This window comes from Nelumbo lutea, chromosome 4 (genome assembly GCF_056320005.1).
Source record: "Nelumbo lutea isolate HS-2025 chromosome 4, American lotus-T2T, whole genome shotgun sequence".
Lineage (NCBI taxonomy): Eukaryota > Viridiplantae > Streptophyta > Magnoliopsida > Proteales > Nelumbonaceae > Nelumbo > Nelumbo lutea.
The window spans coordinates 59,743,702-59,755,960 of NC_142687.1; the positions used below are offsets into that span (position 1 = coordinate 59,743,702).

The following is a 12,259-nucleotide window of genomic DNA, read 5'->3' on the forward strand; positions in this document are numbered from 1 at the left end:
TTTAAGGGTATTACACAGAAACATACCAAGGGAACATGATTCAAATATGTACTTTTATTCATTTACAATAAACTCATAAAGTACATCATCTTGATTGAAGCTAAGGGCATACAAAACTGTCAAATAGCTCCCACTTGCACTTAGGTTCAATCAACTATTAGCCGGATTCTTTGCCACTCTGGGGCAGGATTCTTTGCCACTTTGTCACCCGGACACTCTGGGACAGGATTCTTTGCCACTTTGTCCAGCTTTTCAGAAGCTAGGACCAGCATAAGGTTCCTGTACCAGTCGGCATTGTTTGGGCCCTTAAGCTTGTTGTCATCAAGAAGCTTTGCAAAAGATCCATTTGCCACTTTTTGATAAAAGAGCAAACATTAGTCCACAACCTAATTTGATTCATGTTTATTTCATAGATATGGATTTTAATCTACAATCCATTTCCATTTATTCATCTCTATGATTTCCCTCCTTTCTTAGTGACGGAGACTACGGGTTGTCTCTGGAAATGTGGAAAATCACATAGGGTGCATGGAGCCAACTATTTCAGCTGCATAACCCCACCACCTTTTTGTGAAGGATCATATCCACTCATCATATGAGTTTTCCCTTTGGCCTCTGTCAAACAAGGTTCAGAGTCATTTTCAGGTAAACCTTTCTATCTAGTGAGTGCTTACCCATCATATTCGTGAACGCCAAGGTATCGTGAGAGAGTTCCCATTTTCTGGTGAAGCCCTCCCACATCGGTCTATGACGCCCCTATCATGTTATGAAACACTTAGACAAGCCCAACAACAAATTGATAGCCCATTTTCTGGTGCATGTTCATCATATGAATCTCCCTATCACATGCACTCATATTAATTGGAGGGAACAGTTATTACGCCCTAGTTTGATTTAGGTCAAACCAAAGTGGCTCCCACTGACTTTCACAAAGTCAGTTTTCGATGGGCCTTAAATCGGCTAGGGTTCTGCACGTAACCTCTTGATGAGGTGTGGAGCCCACCACTGAGGGAGGTCGTCCAATGACCAAAAGGGACACCATGGCAATGATGTGCATTCAGCCATGGTGTGCGCAAGAGCCACTATCGAATGAGCATGGGCCAAGCACTTATGGCCCATGTACGCAGCACATCACACATCCATACATCTCATGTAGGGATAAATTGATCCAATCAATTAATTATCTGTAAGGTCCATTGGAAGCCTATTAAAAATCCATAATATTAATCATTAATATTATCTAGGTATATGGGCGGAATTAGGGTTACCCAGTTTGGCCCATATAGCTTTATCCTTTGAAGTGGGCTTTTAGCAGTTTTAACTATTTAAAACTGGGCCTTTACAGGTTGGGCCGAATTAATCATTTAATTAAATCTCAATCCTCAGGCCCATTAGTGGGAAAATTATGGCTGACTTTCAGCCTTGATTAAGCCCTAGATTTGGTCCAAACAGTTTGAACCAATCTTGGTTCGAATGAGTCGGGTTTGATATTTAATTAAATCTTTAATTCAAGAAAATAATCTAAAATTAAAAAACTGATAAAAGAAAATCAATAATCAATTAATCAGGGCTGTTCGCACAATCCATCCTGCAAAACAGAGGTTAGATCATAGATTGCAGTTTCACAAACTGCAAATCGCAGATTCTATGTCTCCCATCTGCGAAATCTCCTTCTCTGTGAAATCTCCCTTTCTGCGCCACCATCTTCGATCCAAATTTAAAAAAAAATAGAAATCCTATTTCTATTAATAATTACATCAGATCGAATGCCTACACATTGAGTCTAAAAATAAAAATAAAAATTTATTTACAGACCAAATGTAATAAATAAATCAAGAAACTGCAAATCTTGCAGTTCTCCCTACGCAAACCAAGAATTTGATCTCCTCTTGCACGAACAGCCCATAAATCAAGAAAATCATAAAGAACTATTCTAAACAATAATCAGATTTATATAAAATTAATTTTAGATTATTTGCCCATCAATTTTGGGAACAAAATTTCCCAAAACCCATATCTGCGCAAATTGGGTAGAACGCCTTCTCCCTATTTGTGCAGGTTTAGATCTGAAACAGAATGGTTCAAGATTTGAACCATGGCTCTGATACCACTGAAGGGATAGGAAATCCATCACATGGACGCCCAAGGATTGCGGAATAAGGGGGCGAATTTCAAAAATTTTTCTCCCTTCAATTGGGAATCGAATTCCCTATTTAGAAAAACATATCAACCGACTTGGTGGCACCACAGTGTCAGCCTTGTCAGGATAGGTCTCCCCAGACCGACCCACTGGCTGTGAACATTCTAAACTAACATGAGTCTCAATAAGTGTCCAGTTTAAGGGTATTATACAGAAACATACCAAGGGAACATGAATCAAATATGTACTTTTATTCATTTACAATAAACTCATAAAGTACATCAATTTTGATTGAAGCTAAGGACATACAAAACTGTCTAACAATTTTTCATTCTCATCAAATACCCCCACACTTAGACCTTGCCCGTCCTCGGGCAAGACAGAACTTAAGCAAACTAAGCAAACTATTCTACCAAACTTTAAACTCAATCTTCCTTCATCTTTTTTCACAAATGTTCTAGGTTAACTATTGCAAACCGCTAAATCAACATGACCAAGTTATACACGACTCATCCATCAACCAATCCAATTTTTGCAACTACAAACCAGGTAATAAACTAGGGAAACCATTTTTTTTATCTCCTCTTCTTCTTGTTTTTTTTTTTCCTTTTTTTCTCTTCTTGGTGGAAGTGAGTGAATTTTATGCTCCATCTCACTTTTAAGATTACTTGGCCAGTAGGTGCATTTTATGCTCCATCTCACTGTTTGAATTGTTGGCTAGTAGGTGCATTTTATGCTCCATGCTATTATTGAATTGCTTAGTTGGTAGGTGCATTTTATCCTCCATCTTACCAACTAAATTGCTTGGTAAAATATTTACCCTATTTACTTAAACCTGGATTTAAGACTAGCTTAAAAAGGGATGGCTTCAGGTGAATCTTGTATTCCCTAATCATATTTCTCTACTAAGTTCACAAGAGTTGTCCCAGAACACTATTTCAATTGATTTGAAAAGAGTTGAGTTTTTTTTTTTTTAGAAGAACAAATGTAGAAAAACACAACCTAAATCAAATTTTAAAATGCAACCTAAATTCTAACCTAAATCCCCTCGCCCACACTTAAAACTTACATTGTCCCCAACGTAAGGTGAAGTGCAAAGAAAAGGTGGAAATAACTAAACTATAAATGCAAAAACAAGAAGAAAAAGAAAAAAAAACTTCCCTGTTTTTAATCACCATAAACTATATCCTCTAACTCTTGTGGTTGCAACTTTTGATGCTTTCCCCTTCCATCCATTATGGGTGGGTTCATCCTTCTTTGTGGTTGACAGGAAGCTTTTGCTTGCTCTTCAAGTAAGATGCGATGCATGCATGTAGACAGGCTGCTTCCTATGATATTCGCAATTGTCCAACCAATATCCGTCTTCTGCTTTGTAAGAACCTGCACAGGCTTCTCTTCTTGTGGTGTGCTAAGTCTTCTAGATATGATCACTGGTAATGTCTCTCCATCCCCAAGGAATACGTGCTTGAGGTGATTAGGGAGAGGCTTCAATTTTGGAATGGGGGCCTGCAAAACAGAGGGTAAAGGTCTCCTGTCAAAAATCGACAATATAACATAAGGAGCATTACCTTACTGTTGTAAGTCTGGAGAATCATCCAATGCTGCAATAGTTTCCTACAAATCAGCATTCAGCATTGACTCCTCTTTCTCAAGATGTTTACTAATGGAGACTTCTAATCCATCCTTTTCATTAAGTTTGAAGACTTCCTGTGCAAAAGAATCAATCACATCAATAGAACAAATAGGATTATCATCAATAGGATATTTCATGGCATCATAAATATTAAACTTAAGAATCTGACCATCAAATTCCATGGTGAGTGTGCCACTATAAACATCTATCTTAGTCTTGGATGTTTTTAAGAATGGTCTTCCTTGCAGAATAGGAGTGGTTTGATCACCATTATCCATATCAAGCACATAAAAATCCATAGGAAAAACCAAATCATTTACTTTCACAAGAACACCCTCAACTACACCCTTAGGATAGGCATTGGATCTATCAGTCAATTGAATCACTACACCAGTCTTATTCAAAGGTCCAAGTTTCAAAGAAGCATATATAGAATATGGCATGACATTAATAGAAGCTCCTGAGTCTAACATGGCCTTCTCAATTCTAGTGTTACCTATCATGCAGGGGATAGTGATCACCTTTTACTAACATTAATCACAAATTTGCCCCATGAACAGGTGATCATATCAGCCCAGTTTGAAATGGGCTTTTGGCCCATTAAGTGTATAGTGTTTAACCAGTTCCCAATCTGCTACTCAGTTGGGCTTCTTTGTATTGCGTGGGACCCAAGCATTGATCTACACACCAGCCACATGGGTTCGGCCCAGCCTTTATTACAAGGCCCAGCTGAATTCACTGAAAGACTCAGTAACCCCCTTGAGCCCATCACATGGACCCTATAGGCCCAACACTTACATTAAGTGGTCCCTGGGCCAAGCCATCTTATAAAAACCCAAGGACTATGGGCAGGTGCAAGGTTAGCTCATCAGGTATTATCCTAAATGGTCTTACACTTAACCTCTCAGCCCTTAATGATCAAGCACTTAACCTCTCTCTCGGCTTCAAGGAGCAATGCTGCACTCTCCACTCACATGGATCCCGGGAATTAAAACCTTTTGCAAATCTTTTGAAACCGTACATATACATATACATATATTAATTTTGCAAAACAAAATTCCAATGATTGAAATCAACTGTCGGCAGTTTGGTTTCCATCAGAGAGTGCATTCCCGATCATTACCATTGTCCGACAAAGGGGCTGATCCTGTCACTATGACCACTCACTCAGATGAATTCTCAGACTGCCCCAACATGTCCAGGTTTTGACCCCCACTAAAGATCTCACTAATTGACACATCAAAGACAGTCCGATCCGACACCTAGTGATGTGTCATAATCGAGTCTAGGGGTCAGGTGTAACTTTCCAATTTTGCCCATCTGTCTCTAAGGTCTAGGGCAATACTGGAAATCTGGTCCGGTTCAAGGGTTCAAGCAATCCCATACTGCATGTGCCTTGGGTCTTACCTTGATGGCCGAAACAAGCCATCCCAACACTTGGTGGCGCATCAGTATCAGCCTTGGCAGGATAAATCTCCCCAGACTTATCCAATGGCTGTGAACATTTAAAACTAACACAAGTTTCTATAAGTGTCCAGTTTTAGGGTCTAACACAGAATTATACCAAACAACATGAATCAAACATGCTCTTTAATTTATTTCCACTAAATAATAAAAGTACATGGAATCTGATTGAAGCTAAAGGCATACAAGACTGTCTAACAAACACTCCCGGAAGGTAGATAATAGAGTCATTCCTTAGTTGAATCCTTCAAAGAAAACGGGAAGGCTCTCAATTTGATTTGCTCTTCAGTTACCCCCATGGGTTTCATGCTCATGCATACCACATGCAGCTCCTTCAAGTGCTTGTGAGGATCCTCACTTGCAAGACCATGAAAAGTAGGCAAGAGATGTATCAGTCCAAATTTTAATACAAAATTAGCATCAGCATCTAAAGTAGGAAAAGTTATGCATATGGATTGCTTATTCAAATCAGGTGCAGCAAGCTCTTTCAAGGTTCGGTTTCCAGCCATGATGTCCACTTCTCTCAAATTAGAACCGCTAACAGATAAGGAATCAAGATCTGGATCATTCTCTTCAGAAAGACCCGAGCTTCCCTTCTTAACCAAGTGCAAGAGTTTTAGCCATGCATTGTCATGGTGAAAACTCCAAGAAAATCAGAGAATGAAGAAGAGGGGTGAAGAGAAGAGAAGAGAAGAGAAGAGAGGTTCGACTGCTCCCAATTTGCTTGCCTTCTCTCTAGGTTTTTCTCCTCTTATCTACTTCCCCCAAGAGAAGCCTACAAAATCTCCTAAAATTCCACTGGGTCAACCTACAAGTCTCACTTACCAATAATAGATTTAAAAATAAGATAACACAAAGTTCTTGTGTGAGTGGGAGAATGGTGAATTCGCGGATGAAAGCTTCAAGGCTAGGAAATGTCTTCAACACGTCACTAGTGCAGTTGCAGAGACTTTGGGCCCGATTTGACCTCGATCAATTCCAAATTTATCAAATCCCAAAACAGGAAAGTTGTAGAACGTTTCCTTCTCTTTCCAACGCATCTTGAATCATCTCAATAGGAGTCCGGATGAGAGAGTTATGCTCAATCTACCACACGGCGCCGAAACTGTGTAAAATGACCCGATTAGCCTTGTTTCTCACCTAACACCTCCTTTCGTGCCTTAAACCAAAATATAAGAATTGTGAGTGCATTTGGGCATAAAATAAACATAAAAGGATAATTATTAAGGGAGAAAAATATGATATCTTTCATTCTCATCAAATCCCCCCACAGTTAGACCTTGCCCATCCTCGGGCAGGACAGGACTTAAGCAAACTAAGCAAACTATTCTACCAAACCTTAAACTCAATCTTCCTTCATCTTTTTCCACAAATGTTATAAGTTAACTATTGCAAACTGTTAAATCAACATAATCAATTTATACATGACTCATCCATCAATCAATCCAATTTTTGCTACTACAAACTAGGTAGTAAACTAGGGAAAACAATTTTTCTTTTATCTCCTCTTCTTTTATTTTTCCTTTTTTCTCTTCTTGGTGGAAGTGAGTGCATTTTATGCTCCATCTCACTTTTAGGATTACTTGGTCAGTAGGTGCATTTTATGCTCCATCCCACTGTTTGAATTGCTGGCTAGTAGGTTCATTTTATGCTCCATCCTACTATTGAATTACTTAGTTGGTAGGTGCATTTTATTCTCGATCCTACCAACTGAATTGCTTGGTAAAATATTTACCTTGATGGAGTGTGATTTGGTCCGACCTCATCATGAGGGGACACGTGGACATGACTCAACATAAGAGACAACTCAGCACGACCAGTCTACCAAGATCCAGCATGGCCACTCGCTACGAGATGACGCTCTGATTACCCCGAGCTAAGGTTCTCCCAAGTCGGGAATATCCTGTGCTGAAGGCACTTCGGGTTGAGCTCAGGAGCCTCCCAAGTTAGAATAAATTTACTCCTACCCAAACCTAAGTAGGCCACCTCGGGTAGAAGCACCTTGATATGGCACCTGCAGCTCAGCACAGGGTAGCTCGGTACAAGGCAGCTCGCGGAAGAGTAGCTCAGCGTATCACAGGAAGATCTGTCTGAAAACCGTACCTACCAAACCTGGAGACCTGCACCCACGTCTCTCGCCAGGCGGCATCATGCTTGCCAGCCTTGAGAGGTGTCCCTTGTCTGGCAGGGCCGTACTCTGCAAAGGTTAACTGTGCCCACCAGCTCAGCCCTGCCAAGTAATGGCTGCAGCAGAGAATCAGAGGCGGTTATGCCAGATCTGTCAGGACACCGCTATATGAGAGCTTCGACCCCCAAAGAGCAAGGGTAGTGCAACTTGTGTGATCTGCACTCTAGCCCTTTTATTTTTCTCTACAACTCTCTCTCTTTCAGCTCTCAGCTTTCTCCCAGTTACTAACTTAAGCATCAGAGTATTCCCACCGGGAGAGCTCCCCGAGGGTCCTTCTTCTTCCCAAGTATCTCGTCCGTTGCCAGCTAGGAGTGCAGCCGCTGCAAGCTAGGAGTGACCAGATCGCGCACCATCAATGCATCATTTGACGCAGATTCCACCAAACTTTGCAACTTCAGATTCCATGGCTTCCTCCAGCAACGTCTGACGCAGCGCAAAAATGAGTATCGTTGGGAGCAACTTCAGGCCCCAGCAATTTGTATTGGATAGTTCACCATCCCCCTCTCTACGGATGGGGTTCCTACTCTGAATGTGCCACAGATAATGGCACCTGTGAACGCTCCACTCCTCTCCATGGTAGGAGAAACTTTCGTCGAACCCTCCATTGTTCCTCCAGTGACTGGCCAAAACTAGCTAGAAGACCTGGTGCATTGCATGTAGGCTATGTAGGCTCAAATGCAGTAGTTTCAATAGTTTCAGCTGTATCAGTAGAAAGTGCTACACCAAGTCTATCAACACCAGTATCAACAGCAGTTTTCACCACTGCCCTAGAACCAACAACAAGTTCCTCCTCGACACCCCACTGCGCAGCAGGCCAAGCCCCACCATCGCAGCAAGCAACCTCCTCGCCAGGGAGAGACGTCCCAAACTCAGAACCCGCTTGGGAGTCAGGTCTCATCCCGTGGGAGGGAAAGACAAGTCACTCCCCCCACCTCACAGCATGTAGTCAGGTCGGGGGACTCTCAGCCACCAGGCCTACATCACCTCGAGTTACAGGCATAAATTAAGGAAAACCTAATAAACCCTAAATGACATACCATAAAACAAATAAAAATAATAAAAAATACAAATAAAAATCTAGAATGATTAAACAAATAAATAAATGAATAAAACAGAAAATAATCAAACAATCAAAATGATCTAAAGAAAAAGGGAAAAAAAATTTCCAAAATTTTTGAGAACTAAACAATGACCGCGAGAAGCACAAAACTGATTAGAATACTGCCCAGCAATGGTGACAAAATTTGTTGTGCTATCATAGGCACCCAAAAGCAAAACCTATACTCGTGTGAAAAAAATGTAGTAGTGCGAGTAAGGATCATCCCCACAAAGAGTATCTAACCTGAATTATGTGCTATGTGAATCAAAGATGGAGGGGGGGTGTGTAACGAAAACCAGAATTAAAAGAACAAAATTTAAATGGGAAGCAAGGAAATTTAGAGTGCTGAATCTAACCAAAAGAACGGATCTTGGTATAGGATAACATCCACCATCAGAATTTCACTACTGCTCATCGATGCAAAAATAAATCAATTCAGACTTTGAATATTCATCATAGGAATTACTTTCCTACATCTTCCTAATATCAATTTATCAGAAAACAAGCGATCCTCTTAACCCTTACTACTAAACAACCCCTAAACAAGCATTAAAGATTTAATCCAACAATAGCATTAAGCATTAGTGATTGATGAAGCTAAACAACACAAGCACAAGCGGTTGCATTTAATTCAGTTGAGTGACCTTCCTAGGATCTAACAATTACTAAGCAACAAATCATTAAACCCTGGTTGCTTCGCAGATTAGAGAGATCAAACAATTATGGATTTGATATCTAATCTAGCAATAGATTGTAACTAATAATAAACTAGTAGGCCTTCCTAGCAATCAAATGAAACAATCATAGATATAAACATAGAAGAACATTCGACATCCAAAGCATGAATTAGATCTCACAGTTTGCTGGATTATGAGGATTCTGCTTTCTTCGACCAAGTACAAGAGTTTTAGCCACACAAGGTCATGGTGAAAACTCCAAGAAAATCATAGAATGAAGAAGAGGAGCGAAGAGAAGAGAAGAGAGATTTGGCTGCTCCCAATCTGCTTGCCTTCTCTCTTGGTTTTTCCACACTTATCTACTTCCCCCAAGAGAAGCCTACAAAATCTCCTAAAATTCCTCTAGGTCAATCTACAAGACTGACTCATCAAGAAAATATTCAAAAATAAGATAACACAAAGTTCTTGTGTGAGTGGGAAAGTGGTGAATTCGCGGATGAAAGCTTCAAGGCTAAGGAATGTCTTCAACACGTCACCAATGCAGTTGCATAGACTTCGGTCCCGATTTGACCTCGATGCATTCTGAATCTATCAAATCTCAAAACAGAAAGGTTGTATAAGGTTTTCTTATCTTTCCAACGCATCTTGAATCCTCTCAATCGGACTCTGTTTGAGAGAGTTATACTCACTCTACCACACAGCGCCGAAACTGTGTAAAATGACCCGATTAGCCTTGTTTCTCACCTAACGCCTCCTTTCGTGCCTTAAAGCAAAATATAAGAATTGTGAGTGCATTTGGGCATAAAATAAACACAAGAGGCTAATTATTAAGGGATAAAAATATGATAATTTTCATTCTCATCAAATCCCCCCACACTCCGCCCCCCTCCATTGTTCCTCCGGTGATCGGCCAAAACCAACTTGAAGACCTGGTGCATAGCATGCGGGCTATACAGGCTCAAATGCAACAGTTTCAACAGTTTCAGCTGTATCAGTAGCAAGTGTTGCACCAAGTCTATCAACACCAGTATCAACAACAGTTTCCACCACTGCCCCAGAACCAGCAACAAGTTCCTCCTCGACACCCCACTGCGCAGCAGGCCATGCCCCGCCGTCGCAGTGAGCAACCCCCCTGCCAGGGAGACACCTCCCAAACTTAGAACCCTCTTGGGAGTCAGGCCTCATCCCGTGGGAGGGAAAGACAAGTCACTCCCCCCACCTCACAGCATGTAGTCAGGTCGGGGGACTCTCAGCCAACCAGGCCCGCATCACCTTGGGTTATAGGCATAAATTAAGGAAAACCTAATAAACCCTAAATGACATAGCATAAAAAAATACAAATAATAAAAAAATACAAATAAAAATCTAGAATGATTAAAAAAATAAATAAATGAATAAAATAGAAAATAATCAAACAATCAAAATGATCTATAGAAAAAGGGAAAAAATTTCAAACATTTCGAGAACTAAACAATGATTACGACAAGCACAAAACTGATTAGAATACTCCCCGGCAACGGTGCCAAATTTGGTGTGCTGTCGTAGGCACCCAAAAATAAAACCAATACTCGTGTGAATAAAATGTAGTAGTGCGAGTAAGGGTCGTTCCCACAGAGAGTATCTAACCGGAATTACGTTCCCACAGAGAGTATCAACATCTTATGATGTTGATGCATATTGCTTACACTAGTAAGTGTACTAGCCGATCAAGTAATACAATGATGAGTAGAGTATCGTTCCCACGAGGATTGATCCAATTACTACTAGTAATAAATCAGTTATTGGTTATCTGATAAACCGAAATACTAATCAAATCAAAATCCTAATTCCTAATTAGCAAGTTATCCTAATCAATTTCAGATCAAACCACGTTCATGCAATGAGAAGAAAAACTGAATGAGAACACTAGCAGATTTGGTTCAGCAATTAAATCATTAGGTTATTCAACTGATGTGGAATTCAGCCAAGGTTTGGTGAAACCCTAATGTAATGAGCAGCCTCTCTCAAGCACAACTCACTCTATCTATGAGTGACAATTCTTATATCTCTATCAAGAATTTAATCCCCATAGACGCCTTAAGAACAAGGAATTCGAAGGGAATCAATTCAGGTATGAATGAACACCAACCGAACCATACAAATTATCTCTAAGATGTATTAGATTAGTTTTCTTGATCAGCTGATCTGATTACCTAAATTCTTTCTCAAGCAATTCAAGCAATCCAAGAACTAAGAAAAATTCGGCCAAGATTATTCTATCAATTAAAATTCAAATCAAGAAACACGAAGAATGAATCCAATCAATTGAATAACCTAAGAGAATTAATTACAGATCTGAATCATCATTAAACATGGTTCGAATACTAGCAAGAAAGAGAGATTAATTGACAAAATTCCATGAAGCCCTAGCTGAATTTCGGTTACCAATTGCGCAAAACCAAAGAAGAAGACAACCTAGAGTTCTTGCTTTAATCTTCACTCTCCTTGATGTGATTCTCCTCCAGTTCGCATTCAGCTACCTCCTTCTTTCTCTAGTTCTTCTCTAGCGCCTCTCTTCTCCAATTCGCCTTTAGGGGTTCGAACCCTTTCTCCCCTTTTTCTTTCCCTTTTATACTCTTCTCTTCAGCCCTCTCTCTTCTAAAAGTTAGCCACCTTTGGGAACCTCCCCTAGGGCTGCAAATTCGACTGCAATTGGGCCTCCCACTTTGGTGAGCCGAAATGCTTCCCTTGGAGGGTTTCGACTGGGCTCTTTCCTTGGTCCTTGGTGTCCCCCATAGAGTTTTGCATTGGGCTTTGCTTCTTTATGGGCCGAGCATGCTCTTCTTTTGACTCTCAGATGGGTCTTTCTTCTAGATGGGCCGAATTGCTTCCCTATTCACCCTCTTAGCATGTCTTTATGCTATCTTCCCCCTAAGTTGTTCCACACTCTTGATTTCCTAAAATCATTCTCAATTAGGGTAAGAAATCATGAAAATCATCATCAAAACCTTGTATAAAACAATATAAATGATGTGTAGCCTGTGCACACATCAAACTCCCCCACACTTAAGCCTTTGCT

At 40.4% G+C, this 12,259-nt stretch overlaps 1 protein-coding gene across 1 annotated transcript; it reads right to left on the reverse strand.

Annotated features, from left to right (window-relative positions):
• Positions 1-3,307: 3,307 nt before the first annotated feature.
• LOC148860810 (uncharacterized) lies at positions 3,308-4,276 on the reverse strand. Its single transcript, XM_088984968.1, has 2 exons — positions 3,759-4,276; positions 3,308-3,671 (listed from the first exon to the last, which is right to left on the reverse strand). Exons 1-2 carry the CDS (start codon positions 4,274-4,276, stop codon positions 3,308-3,310), a joined length of 882 nt encoding a protein of 293 aa, XP_088841094.1.
• Between the last annotated feature and the right edge of the window lie 7,983 nt (positions 4,277-12,259).